The 26,259-nt window shown below is 38.7% G+C and overlaps 1 protein-coding gene across 1 annotated transcript in view; it reads right to left on the minus strand.

The window, feature by feature from the left end:
• Nucleotides 1–26,259, minus strand: part of MAP3K15 (mitogen-activated protein kinase kinase kinase 15) — a 129,443-nt gene that overhangs the window by 87,421 nt on the left and 15,763 nt on the right. Inside the window, exon 3 of the mRNA XM_037020484.1 lies at nucleotides 13,674–13,697. Within this exon, the coding sequence (XP_036876379.1) occupies nucleotides 13,674–13,697 (24 nt within the window). The remainder of the gene's footprint in view (nucleotides 1–13,673; nucleotides 13,698–26,259) is intronic.

The following is a 26,259-nucleotide window of genomic DNA, read 5'->3' on the forward strand; positions in this document are numbered from 1 at the left end:
CATTTCCCTCATTTGTGGAGTATAACAATGAAGCAAAAATGAAGGACCAAAACAACAGCAGACTCACAGACTCCAAGAGGGGACTAGTGGTTGCCTAGGGGAAGCGGTAGGGGAGGGCAGGTGGAGAGGGAGGGAGGAGGGGATTTATTGGCACACTTGGTGTAGGGGGGATCATGAGGAAGACAGTGTAGCACAGAGAAGGCAAATAGTGACTCTATGGCATCTTACTATACTGTTGGGTAGTGACTGCAATGGGCTATGGGGCGGACATGATAACATGGGTGAATGTAGAAACCACATTGTTTTTTCATGTGAAACCTTTATAAGTGTATATCAATAATACCCTTAAAAAAATAAAATCTTTCCTATATAACACTAAGAGGGAGAAAAGGGCTGCATGGACCAGTGAAGTCTAGAAAGTAAAATATTTTTGAACAAATGGGGTTTGCTATTTTCAAAAAGTTAGAGCTTTTTTCCTCACTGGAGGTTTGAGGGGCTCCTCAAATCCTCTCCCCAGAAAAACAACTAACTGATAAAAATTCTTTTTAAAAAAACATTTAAGGGAGAGGTGGAGCCAAGATGGCAGCATGAGTAGAGCAGCGAAAATCTCCTCTCAAAACCATATATATTCTTGAAAATACAACAAATACAAGTATTCCTAAAAGAGAGACCAGAAGACACAGGACAACAGCCAAACTACATCTACACCTGCGAGAACCCAGTGCATTGCGAAGGGGGTAAGATACAAGCCCTGGCCTGGCGGGACCCAAGCGCCCCACACCCCAGCTCCCTGTGGGAGGAGAGGAGTCAAAGCGGGGAGGGAGAGGGAGCCCAGGACTGCTAAATAGCCAGACCTAGCCATCCTCACCAAAGCGCAGACACACAGTGCGTGGCGTGCTGGATACTAGGGAAACAGGACAGCAAAACCTGCAAGTGGGTCCCTGCAGCCGGAGCCCCTGGGACAAAGAAAACCAAGTGCTTTTTGAAAGTCTTAAAGGGACAGGGACCTCACAGCTGGATGGAAGCATCCCGGGACACTTAGTCCAGCAGGTGGGAATCCCAGGGAACTCCGGGCGCCCTAACCCCCTGGGTGGCAGCGCAGCTCGGAGGCCCATCATGGTGATAAACAGCCTCTCACCTGTTTCCCCTCCAACGAAGCTCTGCCACATTGGAGCAGCAGCCTGAGGCAGCCACGCCCACAGCAACCATGGAGGTTACTCCACAGCGGCCGGGCAAGAATCAGAGACCCCGTCTGTGCACAGCTGCCCAGCAAAAGCCACTAGGGGTCACTATTCTCCCAGGAAAGGAAGGCCACAAACCAGCAAGAAGGGATGTTCTCCCAGCCAACACACCTGCCAGCTCCCCACAAGTACCTCTATCACCATGAAAAGGCAGAAGAATTTGATACAAACCAGACTAACCCAGACATCCTCCCCTGAGAAGGAATCTGGGGAGATAGACCTAACCAATCTCCCTGAAAAAGAATTCAAAATAAAGGTCATAACCATGCTGATGGATCTTCAGAGAAATATGCAAGAGGTAAGGGATGAAGTCTGGAGGAAGATTACAGAAAGGAAACAATCTCTGGAAGGATTTAAGAGCAGGCTGGATGAGGTGCAAGAGGCCGTTAATGGAATAGAAATCAGACAACAGGAATGCAGAGAAGCTGACAAAGAGAGCGACGAAAGGATCTCCAGGAATGAAACAATATTAAGAGAACTGTGTGACCAATCCAAAAGGAACAATACCCACATTATAGGGGTACCAGAAGAAGAAGAGAGAGAAAAAGGAATAGAAAGTGTATTTGAAGAAATAATTGCTGAAAACTTCCCCAAACTGGGAGAAGAAATAATCGATCAGACCACAGAAGTACACAGAACTCCCAACAGAAGAGATTCAAAGAGGACAACACAAAGACACATAATAATTAAAATGACAAAGATCAAGGACAAGGACAGAGTTTTAAAGGCAGCTAGAGAGAGGGAAAAGGTCACCTACAAAGGAAAACCCATCAGGCTATCATCAGACTTCTCAACAGAAACCTTACAGGCCAGAAGAGAATGGCATGATATATTTAATGCAATGAAACAGAAGGGCCTTGAACCAAGAATAGTGTATCCAGCACGATTATCATTTAAATATGAAGGAGGGACTAAACATTTCCCAGACAAGCTAAAGTTGAGGGAATTTGCCTCAGACAAACCACCACTACAGGGTATTTTAGAGGGACTGCTCTAGATGGGAGCACTCCTAATAGTAAATAGATGTCACCAGAGAAAATAAAATCACAGCAAAGAAAGCAGACCAACCAAATACTAACTAAAGGCAACAAATAAAATCAACTACCCACAAAAGTAGTTAAAGGAAACACAAAAGACCACAAAATAAAACAACCAACATATAAAGAATGGAGGAGGAGGAATAAGAAGGGAGAGAAATAAAGAATCACCAGACAATGTTTATAATAGCTCAATAAGCGAGTGAAGTTAGAAAGATACTAAAGAAGCTAATCTTGAACCTTGGTAACCTTGAATCTAAAGCCTGCAATGGCAATAAGTACACGTCTTTCAATAATCACCCTAAATGTAAATGGACTGAATGCACCAATCAAAAGACACAAAGTAACAGAATGGATAAAAAAGCAAGACCCCTCTATAGGCTGCTTACAAAAGACTCACCTCAAACCCCAAGTCATGCACAGACTAAAAGTCAAGGGATGGAAAAAGCCCTTTCATGCAAACAACAGGGAGAAAAAGTAGGTGTTGCAGTACTAGTATGAGACAAAATAGACTTCAAACGAAGAAAGTAACAAGAGATAAAGAAGGACATTACATAATGATAAAGGGCTCAGTCCAACAAGAGGATATAACCATTATAAATATATATGCACCCAATACAGGAGCACCAACATATGTGAAACAAATACTAACAGAATTTGAGGAGGAAATAGAATGCAATGCATTCATTTTGGGAGAGTTCAAAATGCCACTCACTCCAAAGGATAGATCCACTGGACAGAAAATAAGTAAGGACACAGAGGCACTGAACAACACACTAGAACAGATGGACCTAATAGACATCTATAGATGTCTACATCCAAAAGCAACAGGATACACATTCTTCTCAAGTGCACATGGGACATTCTCCAGAATAGACCACATACTAGGCCACAAAAAGAGACTCAGTAAATTCAAATAGATTGAAATTCTACCAACCAACTTTTCAGACCACAAAGGTATAAAACTAGAAATAAATTGTACAAAGAAAGCAAAAAGGCTCACAAACACATGGAGGCTTAACAACATGTTCCTAAATAATCAATGGATCAATGACCAAATTAAAATGGAGATCCAGCAACATATGGAAACAAATGACAACAACAACACAAAGCCCCAACTTTTGTGGGACGCAGGAAAAGCAGTCTTAAGAGGAAAATACATAGCAATTCAGGCATATTTAAAGAAGGAAGAACAATTCCAAATGAATAGTCTAATGCCACAATTACTGAAATTGGAAAAAGAAGAACAAATGAGGCCTAAAGTCAGCAGAAGGAGGGACATAATAAAGATCAGAGAAGAAATAAACAAAATTGAAAAGAATAAAACAATAGGAAAAATCAATGAATCCAAGAGCTGGTTCTTTGAGAAAATAAACAAAACAGATAAGCCTCTAGCCAGACTTATTAAGAGGAAAAGAGAATCAACACACATCAACAGAATCAGAAGCAAGAAAGAAAAAATCATGACAGACCCCACAGAAATACAAAGAATTATTAGAGAATACTATGAAAACCTATATGCTAACAAGCTGGAAAACCTAGAAGAAATGGACAACTTCCTAGAAAAACAGAACCTTCCAAGACTGACCAAGGAAGAAACACAAAATTTAAATAAACCCATTATGAGCAAAGAAATTGAAGCAGTAATAAAAAAACTACCAAAGAACAAAACCCTTGGGCCAGATGGATTCACCTTGGAATTTTATCAGACATACAGAGAAGACATAATACCCATTCACATTAAAGTTTTCCAAAAAATAGAAGAGGAGGGAATACTCCCAAACTCATTCTATGAAGCCAACATCACCCTAATACCAAAACCAGGCAAAGACCCCAACAAAAAAGAAAATTACAGACCAATATCCCTGATGAATGTAGATGCAAAAATACTCCACAAATTTTAGCAAACCGAATTCAAAAATATATCAAAAGGATCATACACCACGACCAAGTGGGATTCATCCCAGAGATGCAAGGGTGGTACAATATTAGAAAATTCATCAACATCATCCACCACATCAACAGAAAGAAGGACAAAAACCACACGATCATCTCCATAGATGCCAAAAAAGCATTTGACAAAATTCAACATCCATTCATGATAAAAACTCTCAACGAAATGGGTATAGAGGGCAAGTACCTCAACATAATAAAGGCCATATATGATAAACCCACAGCTAACATCATACTGAACAGCGAGAAGCTGAAAGCTTTTCCTCTGAGATTGGGAACAAGACAGGGTTTCCCACTCTCCCCACTGTTATTTAACATAGTACTGTAGGTCTTAGCCATGGCAATTAGACAAAACAAAGAAATACAAGGAATCCACATTGGTAAAGAAGAAGTTAAACTGTCCCTGTTTTCAGATGACATGATATTGTATATGAAAAACCCTAAAGACTCCACTCCAAAACTACTAGAACTGATATCAGAATACAGCTAAGTTGCAGGATACAAAATTAACACACAGAAATCTGTGGCTTTCCTATATACTAACAATGAACCAACAGAAAGAGAAATCAGGAAAACAATTCCATTCACAATTGCATCAAAAAGAATAAAATACCTAGGAATAAACCTAACCAAAGAAGTGAAAGACCTATACCCTGAAAACTATAAGACACTCTTAAGAGAAATTAAAGAGGACACTAACAAATGGAAACTCATCCCATGCTCTTGGCTAGGAAGAATTAATATTGTCAAAATGGCCATCCTTCCCAAAGCAATATACAGATTTGATGCAATCCCTATCAAATCACCAACAACATTCTTCAATGAACTGGAACAAATACTTCTAAAATTCATATGGAAACACCAAATACCCTGAATAGCCAAAGCAATCCTGAGAAGGAAGAATAAAGTGGGGGGGATCTCGCTCCCCAACTTAAAGATCTACTACAAAGCCACAGTAATCAAGACAATTTGGTACTGGCACAGGAACAGAGCCACAGACCAGTGGAACAGATTAGAGACTCCAGACATTAACCCAAACATATATGGCCAATTAATATATGATAAAGGAGCCATGGACATACAATGGGGAAATGACAGTCTTTTCAACAGATGGAGCTGGCAAAACTGGACAGCTACATGGAAGAGAATGAAACTGGATCACTGTCTAACCCCATACACAAAAGTAAATTCAAAATGGATCAAAGACTTGAATGTAAGTCATGAACCCATAAAACTCTTAGAAAAAAACGTAGGCAAAAATCTCTTGGACATAAACATGAGCAACTTCTTCATGAACGTATCTCCCTGGTCAAGGGAAACAAAAGCAAAAATGAACAAGTGGGACTACATCAAGCTGAAAAGCTTCTGTACAGCAAAGTACACCATCAACAGAACAAAAAGGTATCCTACAGTATGGGAGAATATATTCATAAATGACAGATCCGATAAAGGCTTGACATTACAATATATATAAAGAGCTCATGCACCTCAGCAGACAAAAAGCAAAAAATCCAATTAAAAAATGGGCAGAGGAGATGAACAGACCTTTCTCCAAAGAAGAAATTCAGATGGTCAACAGGCACATGAAAAGATGATCCACATTGCTAATCATCAGAGAAATGCAATTTAAAACCACAATGAGATATCACCTCACACCAGTAAGAATTGCCACCATCCAAAAGACAAACAACAACAAATGTTGGCAAGGTTGTGGAGAAACGAGAACACTCTTACAATGCTGGTGGGAATGTAAATTAGTTCAACCATTGTGGAAAGCAGTATGGAGGTTCCTCAGAAAGCTCAAAATGGAAATACCATTTGACCCAGAAATTCCACTCCTAGGAATTTACCCTAAGAATGCAGCAGCCCAGTTTGAAAAAGACAGATGCACCCCTGTGTTTATCGCAGCACTATTTATAATAGCCAAGAAATGGAAGCAACCTAAGTGTCCATCAGTAGATGAATGGATAAAGAAGATGTGGTACATATACACAATGGAATGTTATTCAGCCATAAGACGAAAACAAATCCTACCATTTGCAACAACATGGATGGAGCTAGAGGGTATTATGCTCAGTGAAATAAGCCAGGCAGAGAAAGACAAGTACCAAATGATTTCACTCATATGTGGAGTATAAGAACAAGGAAAAAACTGAAGGAACAAAACAACAGCAGAAACACAGAACCCAAGAATGGACTAACAGTTACCAAAGGGAAAGGGACTGGGGAGGATGGGTGGGAAGGGAGGGATAAGGGCAGGGAAAAAAGAAAGGGGCATTATGATTAGCATATATAATGTGTTGGGGGGCATAGGGAGGGATGTGCAACACCGAGAAGACAAGTAGTGATTCTATAGCATCTTACTACACTGATGGACAGTGACTGTAATGGGGTTTGTGGGGGGACTTGGTGATGGGGGGAGTTTAGTAAAAATAATGTTCCTCATGTAACTGTAGATTAATTATACCCAAAAAATACTTAACACTGAGAACCATAAAAAAAGTATTGATATTGTCAAAATGGCCATCCTGCCTAAAGCAATCTAGATTCAATGCAATGCCTATCAAAATACCAGCAGTATTTTCAACGAACTAGAGCAAATCATTCTAAAATGCATATGGAACCACAAAAGACCTCGAATAGCCAAAGCAATCCTGAAAAGGAAGAATAAAGCTGAGGGCATTATGCTCCCCAACTTCAAGCTCTACTACAAAGCCACAGTAATCAAAACAATTTGGTACTGGCACAAGAACAGACCCATAGACCAATGGAACTGACTAGAGAGCCCTGATCTAAACCCAACCATACATGGTCAATTCATATATCGATAAAGGAGCCATGGATATACAATGGGGAAATGACAGCCTCTTCAACAGCTAGTGTTGGCAAAACTGGACAGCTACATGCAAGAGAATGAAACTGGATTATTGTTTAACCCCATACACAAAAGTAAACTTGAAATGGATTAAAGACTTGAATACAAGTCATAAAACCATAAAACTCTTAGAAGACAACATAGGGAAACATCTCCTGAATATAAGCATGAGGCACTTCTTCCTGAATGCATCTCTTCGAGCAAGGGAAACAAAAGCAAAAATGAACAAGTGGGACTATATCAAACTAAAAAGTTTCTGTATGGCAAAGGACACCATCAACAGAACAAAAAGCATCCTACAGGATTCCTGTAGGATATATTTGTAAATGACATATCTGACAAGGGGTTAACATCCAAAATATATAAAGAACTTATACACCTCAGCACCCAAAAAGCAAATAGCCCAATTAACAAATGGATAGAGGATATACAGAGACAGTTCTCCAAAGAAGAAATTCAGATGGCCTACAGACACATGAAAAGATGCTCCACATCACTAATCATCAGGGAAATGCAAATTAAATCATTGTGATGAGATATCACCTCACACCAGTAAGGATGGCCACCATCCAAAAGACTAAGAACAACAAAAGGTGGCAAGGATGCAGAGAAAGGGGAACCCTCCTACATTGCTGGTGGGAATGTAAGCTAGTTCAACCATTATGGAAAGCCATATGGAGGTTCCTCAAAAAACTAAAAATAGAAATACCATTTGACCCCAGAATCCCACTCCTTGGAATTTACCCAAAGAATACAACTTCTCAGATTCAAAAAGACATATGCACCCCTATGTTTATCGCAGCACTTTTTACAATAGCCAAGAAATGGAAGCACCCTAAGTGTCCATCAGTAGATGAATGGATAAAGAAGATGTGGTATACACACACAATGGAATACTATTCGGCCATAAGAAAGAAACAAATCCTACCATTTGCAACAACATGGATGGAGCTGGAGGACATTATGCTCAGTGAAATAAGCCCGGCAGAGAAAGACAAATGCCGAAGAATGATTTCCCTCATTTGTGGAGTATAACAATGAAGCAAAACTGAAGAACCAAAATAGCAGCAGACTCAGAGACTCAAAGAATGAACTAGTGGTTACCAAAGGGGAAGGGTGTGGGAGGGTGGGTGGGGAGGGAGGGAGAAGGGGACTGAGGGGTATTATGTTTAGTACACATGGTGTGGGCAATCACAGGGGAACAGTGTAGCACAGAGAAAGCACATATTGGATCTGTGGCATCTTACTACACTGATGGACAGTGACTGCATTGGGGTATGGGTGGGGACTTGACAATATGGGTAAATGTAGTGACCACATTGTTTTTTCATGTGAAACCCTCATAAGAGTGTTTATCAATCATACTTAGCAAAAAAAAAAGAACAGTGAGTCTAGCATTTGAGTTATAACCTGTTCTTCCCCTACCCTCCAACCCAGAGTGAAAGAAATTCTAAGTAGGTATAGCCAAGAATATAGGGCTCCTCTTACCCACAACCTTCAGTCTAGGGAGACAGTTTCTTTTTGGGGATACTAGGCCACCAGCATTCTCACTCACTATAGCCCTGTGTTATAGCTCCATTCCAGGTAAGTGTAGTCAAGAGAACCAGGGCTCTATTTCTTCATCCAGTTCTTATTTGTAGGGCAGAAGCTCTACCCGAGACTAAGCAGGCCAAGAATACTGGCCCTTGATCATCTTTGTCCCAGCTCACATAGGTAGAAGTTTCCATGACAGGAGAGGCAAGCTGAGAAGATCAGGGTTTGCCACTACTGCCCAGTGCCCTGCTCATAGAACAGGGTATCAGTCTGAGAGATGCATGCAGGCTGCTATCCGCACCCCAGCTCTGGTGTCATGGTACAGAGGCTTTGCCTAGGGGTAGAGGCCCACTGTAATAAAAGAGAGCTCTGCAACTCTTCATAAGGAGACTGACTTTATTTGGAACACAGCATAGATAAGTTCAAACCTATGGGTGCTGTCAAAAATAATGGATATTTTTATGGCAGGAAATTAAGAGGAGGCTGGTAGCTTCACGACAGCAACAGGTGAAAGGCACACCAGCTAGAAGTTTAACAAAGAGAGACAGGGGAAGAGAGAGTAAAAAAGAGCCTTCCTGAGGTTAAAGTAAACCTTAAACACTGGCTTAAAGACTATCTCTGCAAAGGAACCCAATTTTAATTATATCAGATGGTGGAATGCTCATGCCTTAGTGCATTGTCAAAAATAATAAAGTAAATCAACTAACAGGGGATACTAACAAGTGGGCATAATATCAGTACAAGAAGACAAATCAGAAACTTAACTGGGGATATTGGAGAAAAATATAATCAAAGAGAGCCCACTATAACCAATGGTATCCTTGGGTGAGAGTAGGAAGGTCACAGTAGCTGGGCACATGCCCAAGGCTGCACCCTCTGAGAAGTGACATAAGAGGCTACACACTGTGGAGGACACAGACTTCACTGAACTAGTCTAGTAAAGTTACTAAACAAAAAACCAGCAAACAACAAAAACAAGCTCCAGAGACAGGAAAGAGAGCAGTATCCAGAGTTGCTACAATACCTTGTCTAAACATCCAGTTTTCAACAACAAAAAAATAGAAAACATGCAAAGAAATGTATATGTGTGACCCATATACAGGAAAACCAGCAAGGGTCAGTAAGTGCCTTTGAAAGGAGCCAGATTATTGGACTTAGGAGACAGACTTGAAAGTAGCCACTATAAGTAAGTTAAGAAAAACTAAAGGAAACCATGCTTAAAAAATTAAAGGGAGATATGATGGTAATGTCTCATCAAGTAAAGAATATCAATGAAAAGATACAAATTTTAAAAAGAAGAGCAAATGGAAAATCTGGAGCTAGAAAGTACAACAGCCAAAATTTAAAATTCACTGAGGGGTCCCAACAGGAAGCTGAGTGGAAGAAAGACTCAGCAAATCTGTAGACAAAACAATAGAGATTATGCAATCTGAAGAACAGAGAGAAAAAAACAAAGAAGGAAAATGAACAGAGCCTTAAAGAAATGTTGGATGCCATCAAGTGCAACAATATACACAACATATAATGGGAGTCCCAAAAGGAGAGAAGGAAGCAGAAAAATACTTGAAGAAATAGTTTCTGACAACCTCACAAATTTGAATAAATGAAAGTTACATATCCAAGAAGTTAAATGAAGTCCAAGCAGGATAAACTGAAAGAGATCCACACCCAGACACACACAGTCAAAATTCTAAAGGACAAATCTTAAAACAAAAGAGAATAAACTGTCTTAATATGTACAAGGGAACTCCAATAAAACTAACATCTGACTTTCCATCAGAAACAATGAAAGTAGTAGGATGACATATTCAAAGTGATGAAAGAAAAAGTCAACCAAGAGTCTTATATCTAGCAAAATTATCTTTTAAAAATGAGGGTGAAATTAAGATATTTTCAGATCAACAAAAAATGAGACAGTTTGTTCCCAGCAGACCTATCTTACAAAAAATATTAAGGAAGTTCTTCAGGCTGAAACCAAGTGATACCAAACATTAATTCTAATTCATATAAAAACAAAGTATACTAGTAAAGGTAGTCATATAAGAAATAATATAATTGCCAATTTCTTCTCTTAACTGAGTGAAAAGACAAATGCACAAAATGATGTACATAATTGTATGTTGGGGATTATAACATACAGAAATGTAACATATTTGACACTAACAGTACAAAAGATGCAGGTGGAAACAAAGCTGTATTGGAATAAGGAAAGAGCACCACTTGGTAACTTGAGTTCATAGAACCAAATGAAAAGAACCAGAAATGGTAAAAAAAAAGGTTAATATAACAAACTCTATATATACTTATTTTCCTTCCTTCTCTTAGTTTCTTTAAAAGACATGTTATATGAGTAATAATTATAACAAAAATATTTACAACCATTACAGCTAAATAACTCTGAATCTCCATAACATGTAGGTAAATTGAAGGTGTAAGAATCGAACCTATTTGGATCGAATTCTTATATATCTTAAAACTATTTCCATGATTTCTGCTGAAATCTTGTTTACAGTCTTCCTTTAGCAAACATTCTTCCCAAGTAGCAAAAAGTAAATTGTCCCAGTCCTTCTCAAATCCTCAATAATGAGGTGTGAAAAGGTAAGATTTTCAAAAACATATACTATGTGCTGTCACCGGTTAAGGCTCAAGGGGGCAGAGCAACAGCAGCAGAGGCTGACAAAGGCCTGCCCACAGCTAGGAGATCTGATTCTTGGAGAAAAGGTTTAGGCACAATTAGAGAAAATGAGGAGAAACAGAAGAAATGCATCAACTCAGAGAAAAACTGAGCAAGTCTTAAAGAACAGGACTAAGAAGTAGCAGGAATCTAGAGCCTTGGGAAAGTAAAAACACTTCCTTTGAGAAAAATATTTCTTAAGGTGTGTAGAAGTTGAAGAAATTGTACAGAAAGAAATTGGGACTAATGACTACATTTTAGAAAGCATTCATAAACTTCCAAATGAAAGCACAGGCTGTTGAGTGCAGTACTTTTGTTCTTACAAAGAAGAATAGGCCCAGACATCTTCAAATGATGGAACACATTCAGACTTTTTTTGGTGGGGAGATCAGAAATTAAAAAGGAAAACATCAATTAGCATAACACATGCCCAATAGCAAACCAGGCTTGGATGTTTGTAATTGTTTAATTTATAAGTGGAAACATCTCAAGAATCCAGCTCATTAAAACAAATTTAACAAAGGCAGCTTAGTTTCATACATAAAGGGGCATCAGAACCAGTTTGCTAGGCACATTAATATGTAAACCTTTATTCCAAAAACTCTTCCCATATTTCCAAAAGGATGATTCTGATAATGTAAGTGAGGTCAGAGAGCAGAGTAAAAGCCACTGGTTTCTGACACTGTGAGGGTAGGGAGTGGAGGAATCTGTTCTTTGAAGTTTTTGGTTCCTAACTTAGCAACAGAGATTTCCACAACTACTAACCACCTACAAATACTACCACCATGAACAGATCATCCTGCATCATTACTAGGTTAAATAATAGGTGGTTTTTTAAAAACTCTGTTAAAAAATTTGGTTATATAGCCTTTAAAAATGTTTTAATGCCTGCCTAATACACCATCTGGTAACTACATATACAGTGTTCTTAACCATTCTATTGTTTAACTTTTGTTTTGAAATTCTCCTTACTCTACACTGAGATGAACACCTTTGCATATGGCATCTTTTATCACCGTCTTTTCCTAGGAGTAATTTCCCAAGAGTGAAATTGCTAGAGCAAGTTTAAGGTTCTTGATATGTATAGCCAAGTAGCTATCAAAGAGATGGAGTAATTTACATTCCCACCAGTAGCATACGAAGGCATTTCAATTTAATCATTTTCTTAGCAGAGCAGGGTAGTGGTATTTTTCCCCCTCCACATTTGTTAAGTTAGGCGAAAAAGAAGTACCTTATCAATATGGAAACAGGAAGTATCATCTCAGCTCCAGCACAGCGAGATAGTAGAAAATTTGGATAGCCTAGGATGGAGTCCTAGCTTCATTGCACGCTAGATGGATGACCCTGGAAAATGTACTTTTCTATCTAAACTTTAGTTTTCTCACCTTTAAAATGGGACAATAATACTGTCAACTTCATTAAATGACGGAGCATGGCCATGGCACATAGTGGGCATCCAGTAAGTATTCGCTATCTTCAATCATTCTAGATCTGACCAGAAGTTCTGAACCTGGGGTCTGTAATTCTTGGGACTGTATGAGAACTTGAATGAGAAAAAAAACTACATCTTTGTCATCACTCACCTTTAACTGAAATGCAAAAGTGCCTTCAATTAGTACAGGTAACACATCTTAGTTTTAGCAGGACCTAGGACTTTGTCACTAACAGAAATCAAAGAATTTTTCATATCATATTACAGGTCCTGTGGTGATCTCAAAATAAATTTTATACCCATCACTAAGCCAAAGTTATGATAGTTTTTAGACCTGCTTAATCTTACTATTTGAGACATTCATAAAGAAATATATAGAACATAGAGCTTTTAAAAATATTTTAATAACTATGTTTCAGTGTGATTGGTGTCCCTTGTAATCCTCTGTATTTATTTAAGCATTTTAAGATATATTCTGAAAAGCGATTCATAGGTTCCTCCAGACTGACAACAGGGTGCCTTGGCCCCTAAAATCTAAGAGCTCCTGCTTGGACTCTTAAGCAGATGTTTTACACAGAACATCAAACCTGAAATCTTGAAACATCAGAATCTCTTCGGTGGGCTTCACATATGAAGATTTCTATAAATAACAGGGTGATTTCCATCCACAAATAGCTGCCTGGATTCTCTGGACAGCCCAGAAGAGCAAAGCATGTTGGGGTCTTGACCTAATTGTCCTGAGTTCAATCATGGCCACTAATCAAGAACACCTAGGACTTGCTGGTTCAGCTGGCTCTTCTGCAGATGCCCTGTGCAAGAAGGCCAAGGGTCCAGGAAGGCAAGTACTGAATTATAAGCAGAGGGGCCTCATTACACCAGCACTTACTTTTACTTATGGCTAGCAGCAGCGGCAAAGTTGGTCAATAACAGTACATGGTTTATAAATTAACTCCTTGGAGCAAATAAAATGTAAAAGAACTTATCCCAACAGACTTTATAATGAGACTTTTAGCTTGACCTTCCGGGGAACTTTTCTTTAGAATGATATAAACATTTAATCAGTCAACAAATGGCCTAGTCAGGAGATGGGGTAAAAATCTAAAGCAGATGGAAGATGGTTTAATTCTACCCAAGATAAACTGATTTCTGAGCATGTAGGGAAAAATGCATATCTTGTTTGCTGCCAGAATGTGGTGCTTTGGAGCTTGTACCTTGTAATGCAAAAGGGCTGCCAATTCTTAGTGAAAATTGAAACTAAGAGAGCATAGAAAATTGTTCCCAAGAAAATTCTGGGAACAAATGAACAAACACGGAACAATAATTTTTTAAAAATGTAACATGACCATGTTATGACAAAGCCAATTTCTTAGGGAAGAAAATCCAAGTCAGGTGCCACTCCAAAAAAAAAAATTGATCACAGGGTTTAAGCCTAATAAATTGTCTTGTCAAAAGGGAATTTTTAAAATCAGCACACATGCACATCATGGAAATACATTTTTTTAAATGTCAATGCAACTATTATTCCATATTGCTATTTTTCTGTATTTACCTGGTATTAAGATGAACAAATATACAGAACTATATTGCTACTTTTCTGTTTTCACCTGGTATTAAGATGAACAAACATATAGAGGCTGAATAACAATTTCAACTGGATAATCAGGCTCTTGTTCCACTTAGAGGTAAATGAAGATATCCCTGCAAGCAACATGCCATGTAATGCCAACTGAGCTGTTGCAAGAGTCCATCTGCTTTGTTCAAACAACTGAATGGCTCTCATCAACTCAGAGTTATTTCTGAGCTGGCATGAATCTCAGTACTCACCTACTTAATCATCTCATTTTATAGAGGAGGAAACTGAGACCCAGCAAGGTTAACCAACTGGCCCACAGATGACTACAGAGCCAGACAAATCTCAAGTCTTCCCCCTCCCTTCCCAGGAGTCTTGTCATTAACTGCCATTCCAGTTTAATATTCTTAAAGAAAGCAAGCCATGATACATAAAACAAAATACCAAATGCAAATAGATGGGTAAATGGTGAATTTTAGGCTATGTAAATTGCATCTCAATTTAAAGAAAATAAATGGGTATCATGGGACACTGAAGACATATTCAGTTGGTAGGCAGAATTAAATATTTATATTTTGGTGCTGACATTGGCCCTGTGAAATGTGACATTACTCCTGTGATATTCAAGAGGTACAGAGAAAATTTTTGTGGTTACTACATCAAGAGTATTCCCATCTAAAAGAGAACACAAGACCACAGGCATGTACGGAAAAAAAATACTTGAAAAGAGAATTAAGATGAAGTAGAAATAAAAAATAGCTACACAAATGAAATATTCAAAGGGCAGAGACTTTTACAGAAATCATATTCTATGTATAAAATAAAATTCTCCCTCTCCATCTACTAGAGGCCATACCCTTCTCATTTGAAATTGGGTCTTTACTAATGAAAGTGGTAGAAATTTTGATTCTGAACTGAGAAAACCCAAAGGATACAGAAAGAAGAAATGCAATTATCCTTGATCAAAGTATCCCTGAGCAATCTATATCATCTTTGATAAATTTGGGTCCCAAGCCATAGTAAACTGAAGAATCAAGGAAGGCAAGATGAAAAGACCAGCAGAAACTGTTACTCTAGACTCAAGGTCTGAACATGCTTGTAAGCCAAGTAAAAGTCAAGTAAAAGATGCACCCAATACTGCCAGTGTCTGTTTCTCAAGGAATTTCCAACTTACTGAGATTAGAGAGAATATTTGGATGGGAACAATGAGTTCCTCTTAAATCTTGTTCGCATTCCAGAAAAAAAAATCCAACAAACCACTTAGTCCAGTGGTCAAAAACCAGATTAGTTTTTAAAATAAGGTGTTTATTTATTAACATGATCCTAACTTGGAAATTTAGTTCCGCTCTTTAAAAATGAAGTGTGAACTCCAACTTGAGGACCTGACAAATGAAAACAAGGTTCAGTGAACTTTTAACAATTCCTTCCACAAGTAGTGGGTGGAATATCTCATCTTCTAATAATTTTTCTGGGGAATGGGGAAGGTAAATGTCCACATGTTTCTTCTCTGGTTGAGGCTATATATAGTTTCCAAGTAATTACTCACTAATTCAAAAAATTACTTTTGTACCTCTCAGCCTTAGAGATATATTCCTCAGTCCTGGGGTACACAGAACTATATATATTTCTCAAATGAAATGATTATAAATGGTGGGCATCCAGGCACAAACCCAGACTCTGCTTCAAGGAAGAATGTGTTGCCCAGCTGCTGGGACCTCTGGAGCTGTTCGCCTCTGCAGTCAGTCCCTTCTGGAACTGCCTCAGTTGCAGTGAGCACCTCACCCAAGATCACACTCCTTTCAGTAAGGGATGGATGCAGGAGTATAAATAAAGACCTAGACATCTCATCCTAATTCCAGACAACTCAGAAAGGCCATTCCAGCTCCAGAGCTCCCCATGGGGTCAAGCAAGTCTGTCACTAAGCCTACATCCCAGCTTGATCCCTCTCTCAGCCCAGTCCTGCTTCCTTCCCTGTTGATCCCAAGGCCACCCCTTCATAAACTTCATGTACACTAAACTATGTCTCAGAGTTTACTTCCAGGGGAAATCAACCTGCCATGCATACCATAACTTTGAAGGTATGATTATTTTTGCAAAGGAAAGTTAAATCAAAGTCAAACAATACCTGTAGACTATGTACACTAATAAACTACCAGGAAGTTCCAGGGTTTAATAGATAAAGAAGTCTCTTGGGGTTGGCTATGTTTACAGAAAGACTCAATTTTGATCTTTCATCATGGAAACATGTTTTCTGAAGGCACAAAATGCTAAAAGTGACTATCTTTGCTGTCTCTGAAGCAGAAGATAGCATAAGAATTAAAATAGATGAAAATACATGAAAAAAAGTCATTTTTATGGAATTCTGAAAAACAACTTAATTACATTTTTAACTCTAACCTGAATTATGAATTAAAATGTGATTAAGTGTTGAAAATTCTGGTGGAAGGTATTTTTTAAAAATACATTCTGCAGAACGGAGGATTAAAGATGGCAGCATGAGGGATGAGACAAAGACCTCCACTCAAAACCACATATAATATGAATACATAGTTAATACAACTAATCCTAAAAGAACAATAGGAAAGAAGGCTGCACCAGACTGCATACACCTGGAGAAAAGAGCAGACCTCACAAAACAGGGTAATGTACCAAATCTTTGATCCAGTGGAACCCAAGCCATTCCCAACCCCAGCTCACCAGCAGGAAGAAGAGAAATGGAGTGGGGAGGGGGTGGAAGCCTAGGACTGCTGAACACCCATCCCTGGATATCTGCTCTGGGAGCACGAAACTACATTGCATGGTGCTTTGGAGATTAGTGGGGATGGAAAGGTAAGACAGGCAGAATACTTGGAGAGACTGTTTTCAGCCATTTGTGGAAAACAGGGATCCACATCAGGCTGCTCTGGGACAAAAGAAAGGTGGGTAGTCTGAGAGACTTCCTAACAGCGAGAGGGCTGCTAAAGGGGGAAGGATTGCACAGAGCTTGCTGCTCAGGAGAAAGGATAGGTGGACAAAATTATCTGGGTGCACTCTGTCCAGCAGGTTGGGAACTTTCAGGAGCTACAGGGGCTCCATCCCCCTGGCAGGCTACGTAACTCTGAGGCCCCCCACCATGATATGCAGCCTGCTGTGCATTCCTACTGGCCTGCCAGCACCAGCACACAAACCAGAAGTCCCTGCCCAGGCAAAAGGGAAGCCAGAGGGATGCCCCACCTACAGCAGCTACAAACGCAAAGCACAGATGCTTACATCTGTGTGTTCAGCCCACTGCTTCTGGCAGTGGAGACAGGCACAACAGCTGGGAAGCAGGAAATAGATCTTTCCTCCCTGCCAGGCACCAGCACCAGTACCCTGCGACCCTCAACATCACTCCAGGGGCTGAGCAGCTCCAGACAGTAGAGATTCTGGGCACTAGAGGGCACCACATACAAATACGAAACATCAAAGGAACCTGGTTCAAACCAAAATCCCACAAACACCAGAAAAAGGATGAATTGAAACTGAACTCATCAATCTTCTTGAAAGAGATTTCAAAATAAAAATCATAAACATGCTCCTGGAGGTACAGAAAAATAATCAAGAAATCAGGAACGAATTTAGGATGGAGAGTCAATCATTAAGAAATTCCATATCTGAAATGAAACATACAATGGAGGGATTTAAAAGCAGATTAGATGCAGTAGAAGAAACAGTAACTGGAATAGAAATTAGAGAAGAAGAATACAAAGAAGCTGAGGCACAGAGATAAAACAGGATCTCTAGGAATGAAAGAATATTAAGAGAACTGTGTGATCAGTCCAAACAGAACAGTATTGACATTTTAGGGGTACCAGAAGAAGAGAGAGAGAAAGGGATAGAAAGTGTCTTTGAGGAAGTAACTGCTGAAAACTCCCCTAATCTGGGGAAGAAGATAGTCTCTGAGGCCATGGAGGTGCAGAGATCTCCCAAAACAAGGGACCCAAGGAAGACAACTAAAAGACATATAATAATTAAAATGGCAAAGATCTAGGATAAGGAAAGACTTTTAAAAGCAGCTAGAGAGAGAAAACAGATCATATACAAAGGAAAACCCATCAGGCTATCATCAGACTTCTCAGCAGAAACCTTACAGGCCAGAAGGGAGCAGCATGATATATTTAATGCAATGAAACAGACGGGCCTCAAACCAAGAATACTATACCCAGCAGATTATCACTTAAATTTGAAGGAGGGATTAAACAATTTCCAGATATGCAAAAGCTGAGATAATTTACCTCCCACAAACCGTCTCTACAGTGTATTTTGGAGGGACTGCTATAGGTGGAAGTGATCCTAAGGCTAAATGGCTGTCAGCAGAGGAAATAAAACCACAGTAAAGAAAGTAGAACAATTAATTACTAAGCAGGTGCAAAAGAAAATCAACTACCCCCAAAGTCAGTCAAGGGATAAAGAGTACAGAATATGATACCTAATATACAATGAATGGAGGAGGAAGAAAAGGAAGGGAAAAAAAAGAACCTTTACATTGTGTTTGTAATAGCATACTAAGTGAGTTAAATTAGACTGTTAGATATAAAGGAATTACCCTTGAACCTTTGGTAACTACGAATCTAAATCCTGCAATGGCAATAAATACATACCTATCAATAATCACCCTAAATGTAAATGTTCTGAATCACCAATGAAAAGACATAGAGTCACTGAATGGATAAAAAAACAAGACCCATCTCTATGTTATCTATAAGAGACTCACTTCAAATCCAAACACATACACAGACTAAAAGTGAAGGGATGGAAAAAGATAGTTCATGTAACACATAGGGAGAAAAAAGGTGGAATTGCAGTACTTGTATCAGACAAAACAGACTTCAAAACAAACACAGAGACAAAGAAGGACATTACATAATGATAAAGGGGTCAGTCCAACAAGAGGACATAACCATTATAAATATCTATGCACCCAACATAGGAGCACCTACACATGTGAAACAAATACTAACAGAATTAAAGGGGAAAACAGAATACAATGCATTCATTTTAGGAGACTTCAACATACCATTCACTCTAAAGGACAGATCAACCAGACAGAAAATAAGGAGACAGAGGCATTGAACAAAACATTAGAACAAATGGACCTAAAGGACATCTACAGAACACTCCGCCCAAAAGCAGCAGGATACATATTTTTCTCAAGTGCAAATTGAGCATTTTCATAAATAGATCATATACTAGGCCACAAAAACAGCCTCAGTAAATTCAAAAAGATTGAAATTGTACCAACCAGCTTCTCAGACAACAAAGGCATGAAACTATAAATAAATTATGCAAAGAAAGTGAAAAAGCACACAAACACATGGAGGCTTAACAACATCCTCCTAAACAATCAATGGATCAAGGAGCTAATAAAAACAGAGATCACTCAACATATGGAGACAACTGAGAACAATAACTCAATACCACAAAATCTGTGGGATGCAGCGAAGGCCATACTGTGAGGGAAGTACACTGCAATACAGGCCTATCTCAGGAAAGAAGAATCCCATATGAACAGTCTAAACTCACAATTAATGAAACTAGAAAAAGAAAACAAATGAGGCCCAAAGTCAGTAGAAGGAGGGACATAATAAAGATTAGAGTAGAAATAAATAAAATCAAGAAGAATAAAATAATAAAAAGATTAAATGAAAGCAGGAGTTGGTTCTTCAAGAAAATAAACAAACTAGATAAACCCCTAGCCAGACTTATCAAGAAAAAAAGAGAGTCTACACACATAAAAAGAATCAGAAATGAGAAAGGAAAAATCACTATGGATCCACAGAAATACAAAGAATTATTAGAGAATACTATGAAAAATTATATATAAACAAACTGGATAACCTAGAAGAAATAGACAACTTTCTAGAAATATACAATGTTCCAAGGCTTACTCAGGAAGAAACAGAAAGTCTGAACAGACCAAATACCAGCAACAAAATTGAATTGGTAATCAAAAAACTACCTAAGAACAAAATGCCTGGACCAGATGGCTTTACCACTGAATTTCTTTATTTTGTTATCATTAATCTACAATTACATTATGTTTACTAGGCTCCCCTCTTCACCAAGTCCTTCCCACAATCCCCATTACAGTCACTGTCCATCAGTGTAGTAAGATGCTGTAGAATCACTACTTGTCTTCTCTGTGTTGTACAGCCCTCCCTATGCCCAACCCCACATTATACATGCTAATTGTAATGCTCCTTTTCTTTTCCCCTGCCCTTTTCCCTCCCTTCTCACCCATCCTCCCTAGTCCCTTTCTCTTTGGTAACTGTTAGTCCATTCTTGGGTTCTGTGATTGTGCTGTTGTTTTGTTCCTTCAGTTTTTCTTTGTTCTTATACTCCACATATGAGTGAAATCATTTAGTACTTGTCTTTCTCTGCCTGGCTTATTTCACTGAGCATAATACCCTCTAGCTCCATCCATGTTGTTGCAAATGGTAGGATTTGTTTTCTTCTTATGGCTGAATAATATTCCATTGTGTATATGTACAACATCTTCTTTATCCGTTCACCTACTGATGGACACTTAGGTTGCTTCCAATTCTTGGCTATTGTAAATAGTGCTGCGATAAACACAGGGGTGCATCTTTTTTTTCAAACTGGGCTGCTGCATTCTTAGGGTAAATTCGTAGGAGTGGAATTCCTGGGTCAAATGGTATTTCTATTTTGAGCTTTTTGAGGAACCTCCATACTGCTTTCCACAATGGTTGAACTAATTTACATTCCCACCAGCAGTGTAGGAGGGTTCTTGTTTCTCCACAACCTCGCCACCATGTGTTGTTGTTTGTCTTTTGGATGTTCACCACTGAATTTTATCAAACATTTAGTGAAGACCTAATACCAATCCTTCTTAAAGTTTTCCAAAATGTAGGAGAGGAGGGAATACTTCCAAATGCATTCTACAAGGCCAGCATCACTCTAATACCAAAACCAGGCAAAGACATCAGAAAAAAAGAATATTACAGACCATTATTCCTGATGAACACAGATATAAAAATCCTCAACAAAATATTAGCAAACTGAATTCAAAAATACATCAAAAACATCATCCATCATGTTCAAGTAGGATTCATTACAGGGATGCAAGGATGGTACAATATTAGAAAATTCATCAACATCATCCACCACATCAACAGAAAGAAGGACAAAAACCACACGATCATCTCCATAGATGCCAAAAAAGCATTTGACAAAATTCAACATCCATTCATGATAAAAACTCTCAACAAAATGGGTATAGAGGGCAAGTACCTCAACATAATAAAGGCCATATATGACAAACCCACAGCCAACATCATACTTAACAGCAAGAAGCTGAAAGCTTTTCCTTTAAGATAGGGAACAAAACAAGGATGCCCACTCTCTCCACTTTTTTTTTTTGAGAGGGCATCTCTCATATTTATTGATCAAATGGTTGTTAACAACAATAAAATTCTGTATAGGGGGGTCAATGCTCAATGCACAATCATTAATCCATCTCAAGCCTAATTCTCATCAGTCTCCAATCTTCTGAAGCATAACGAACAAGTTCTTACATGGTAAACGAATTCTTACATAGTGAATAAGTTCTTACATGGTGAACAGTACAAGGGCATTCATCACAGAAACTTTCGGTTTTGATCACGCATTATGAACTATAAACAATCAGGTCAAATATGAATATTCGTTTGATTTTTATACTTGATTTATATGCAGATCCCACATTTCTCCCTCTATTATTATTATTTTTTTTATTTTTAATAAAATGCTGAAGTGGTAAGTAGATGCAAGATAAAGGTAGAAAACATAGTTTAGTGTTGTAAGAGAGCAATTGTAGATGATCGTGTGTGTGCCTGTAGGCTATGCGCTAATCCGAGCTAGACAAGGGCAATAAAACATCCACGGATGCAGAAGCTTTCTCTCAAAATGGGGGGGGGGTGAGGTTCTAAGGTTCACCACTGTTCTTCCCCGATTTCTCACCTGATGGCCCCCTTGAGACTGTGCCTGTCTTAGGTTGTTCCTGCCTTGAGGAATCTTACCCGTCTCTGGCTAACCAGTCATCTTCCGGGGCCATACAGCGAAATGTAAAATTGGTAAGTGAGAGAGAAGCCATATTGTTTGAAAAGGTTAGCTTTTTACTTCTTTGCAGATTTATGCCCTGTGGCTTCTATGCCCAGCACTTGTCTCGAGGTATCTTTACCACCTGGAGGAATTATGATATTCGGTAAATTCGATATGAGGCACGAATTCTATTTAAGGGTTGTAATTAGGAAGGAAGAAGAAAAGCTATAGAGGTAGCATACGGAAGAAAACATGGGAGGATTGATTATTTCTTTGACATGTCTTCTTGTAGAGTACCTTAAGCATGTATAGGTTTTAAACTACTAACTTGCGCAGACATATTAACATAATAGGAATACGGTGACATAAACAAAGCAAATCTATAATTACCAGCCATCTCCAGTGAAGCCAAGAAAACCAGTTAGGCACCCTAGGCATTTGTGAAAATTTGTCTATGATATGGTGGATATTGTCCAACTGTACTTGAACAGTCTGAGAGAAATCAGACAAATTAAAGCAACCCATTTCTGGGATCTGTTCACATCCCATATGTTCTTTTAACCGTAGATAGTCTGTAGTCATAAGATTTTGGAGCGCCACTCTCTCCACTTTTATTCAACATAGTTCTGGAGGTCTTCGCCATGGCAATCAGACAAAACAAGGAATAAAAGGCATCCGGATTGTAAAGAGGAAGTTAAACTGTCACTGTTTGCAGACATGATATTGTACAAAGAAAACCCTAAAGAATCCACTCCAAAACTACTAGACCTAATATCTGAATTCAGCAAAGTTGAAAGATACAAAATTAATACACAGAAATCTGTTGCTTTCCTGTTCATTGTTAGAGAAATCAGGAAAACAATTCCATTCACAGTTGCATCAAAAAGAACAAAATATCTAGGAATAAACCTAACCAAGGAAGTGAGAGACCTACACTCTGAAAACTACAAGACACTCATGAGAGAAATTAAAGAAGATACCAATAAATGGAAATACATCCTGTGCTCATGGATAGGAAGAATTAATATTGTCAAAATGGCCATCCTGCCTAAAGCAATCTACAGATTCAATGCAATCCCTATGAAAAGACCAACAGCATTCTTCAATGAACTAGAGCAAATAGTTCTAAAATTCATATGGAACCACAAAAGACCCAGAATAGCCAAAGCAATCCTAAGAAGGAAGAATAAAATGAGGGGGGAATACGCTCCCTGACTTCAAGCTCTACTACAAAGCCACAGTAATCAAGACAATTTGGTACTGGCACAAGAACAGACCCATAGACCACTGGAGCAGACTATAAAGCCCAGATATAAACCTAAGCATACATGGTCAATTAACATATGATAAAGGTGCCAAGGACACACTATGGTCAATTATGATCAATTAATATATGATAAAAGTGCCATGGACATACTATGGGTATATATGGTCAATTAATATACAATAAAGGTGCCAAGAGCCATACAGCCTCTTCAACAACTGGTGTTGGCAAAACTGGACAGCTACATGCAAGAGAATGAAACTAGATTATTGTCTAACCCCATACACAAATGTAAACTCGAAATGGATCAAAGACATGAATGTAAGTCATGAAACCATAAAACTCTTAGAAGACAACATAGGCAAAAATCTCCTAAATATAAACCTGAGCAACTTTTTCCTGAATGCATCTCCTCGAGCAAGGGAAACAAAAGTAAAAATGAACACATGGGACTACATCAAACTTAAAAGCTTCTGTACAGCAAAGGACACCATCAACAGAACAAAAAGGCATCCTACAGTATGGAAGAACATATTTGTAAATGACATATCTGAGAAGGGATTAACATCCAAATTATATAAAGAACTCACATGCCTCAACACCCAAAAAGCAAATAACCCTATTAAAAAATGGGCAGAGTGGAGATGGATGGTAATTATAGATTTGCTTTGTTTATGTCACCGTATTCCTATTATGTTAATATGTGTGTGCAAATTAGTAGTTTAAAACCTATACATACTTAAGGTACTCTACAAGAAGATATGTCAAAGAAATCATCAATCCTCCCATGTTTCCTTCCGTATGCTACATCTATAGCTTTTCTTCTTCCTTCCTAATTACAACCCTTAAATAGAATTCATGCCTCATATCGAATTTACCGAGTATCATAATTCCTCCAGGTGGTAAAGATACCTCGAGACAAGTGCTGGGCATAGAAGCCACAGGGCATAAATCTGCAAAGAAGTAAAAAGCTAACCTTTTCAAACAATATGGCTTCTCTCTCACTTACCAACTTTACATTTCCCTGTATGGCCCCGGAAGATGACTGGTTAGCCAGAGACGGGTAAGATTCCTCAAGGCAGGAACAACCTAAGACAGGCACAGTCGCAGGGGGGCCATCAGGTGAGAAACTGGGGATCAACAGAGGTGAGGCTCAGAACCTCACCCCCCTGCTTTGAGAGAAATCTTCTGTATCCGTGGATGTCTTGCTGCCCTTGTCTAGCCTGGATTAATACTTAGTCCATAGGCACACACCTGATCATCTGATCATCTACATTTGCCCTCTTACAGCACTAAACTATGTTTTCTACCTTTATCTTGCATCTACCTACCACTTCAGCATTTTATTAAAAATAAAAATAATAATAATAATAGAGGGAGAAATGTGGGATCTGCATATAAATCAAGTATAAAAATCAAACGAATATTCATATTTGACCTGATTGTTTATAGTTCATAATGCGTGATCAAAACCGAAAGTTTCTGTGATGAATGCCCTTGTACTGTTCACCATGTAAGAATTTATTCACTATGTAAGAATTCGTTCACCATGTAAGAACTTGTTCGTTATGCTTCAGAAGATTGGAGACTGACGAGAATTAGGCTTGAGATGGATTAATGATTGTACATTGAGCATTGACCCCCCATACTGAATTTTATTGTTGTTAACAACCATTTGATCAATAAATATGAGAGATGCCCTCTAAAAAAAAAATGGGCAGAGGATATGAACAGACAATTCTCCAAAGAAGAAATTCAGATTGCCAAGAGGCATATGAAAAGATGCTCCACATCACTAGTTATCAGTGAAATGCAAATAAAAACCACAATGAGATACCAATCACCTCACACCAGTCAGGATGGCCAGAATCATAAAGACTCAGAACAACAAATGCTACAAGGATGTGGAGAAAGGGGAACCCTCCTACACTGCCAATGGAAATGTAAGCTAGTTCAACCATTGTGGAAAGCAATATGGAGGTTCCTCAAAAAACTAAAAATACAAATACCATTTGACCAGGGAATTCCACTCCTAGGAATTTACCCAAAGAATATAATTTCTCAGATTCAAAAAGACATATGCACCCCTATGTTTATTGCAGCACTATTTACAATAGCCAAGAAATGGAAGCAACCTAAGTGTCCATCAGTAGATCAATGGATAAAGAAGATGTGGTACATATACACAATGGAATACTATTCAGACATAAGAAAGAAACAAATCCTACCATTTGCAACAACATGGATGGAGCTGGAAGATACTATGCTCAGTGAAATAAGCCAGGTGGAGAAAGACAAGTAGCAAATCATTTCCCTCATTTGTGGAGTATAACAGCAAAGCAAAACTGAAGGACCAAAACAGCAGCAGACTCAGAGACTCCAAGAAGGGACTAGCAATTACCAAAGGGAGGGGTGTAGGAGGACGGGTGGGGAGGGGGGAAAATAGGGTTTGTGGGGTATTATTCTTGGCACACATGGTGTGGGTAGATCATGGGGAAGACAGTGTAGCACAGAGAAGACAAGTAGTGACTCTGTAGTGTCTTACTACACTGATGGGCAGTGACTGCAATGGGGCATGGGGTGAGACTCGATAATAGGTGAATGTAGTAACCACAATGTTTT

This window comes from Manis javanica, chromosome X, assembly GCF_040802235.1.
Source record: "Manis javanica isolate MJ-LG chromosome X, MJ_LKY, whole genome shotgun sequence".
Lineage (NCBI taxonomy): Eukaryota > Metazoa > Chordata > Mammalia > Pholidota > Manidae > Manis > Manis javanica.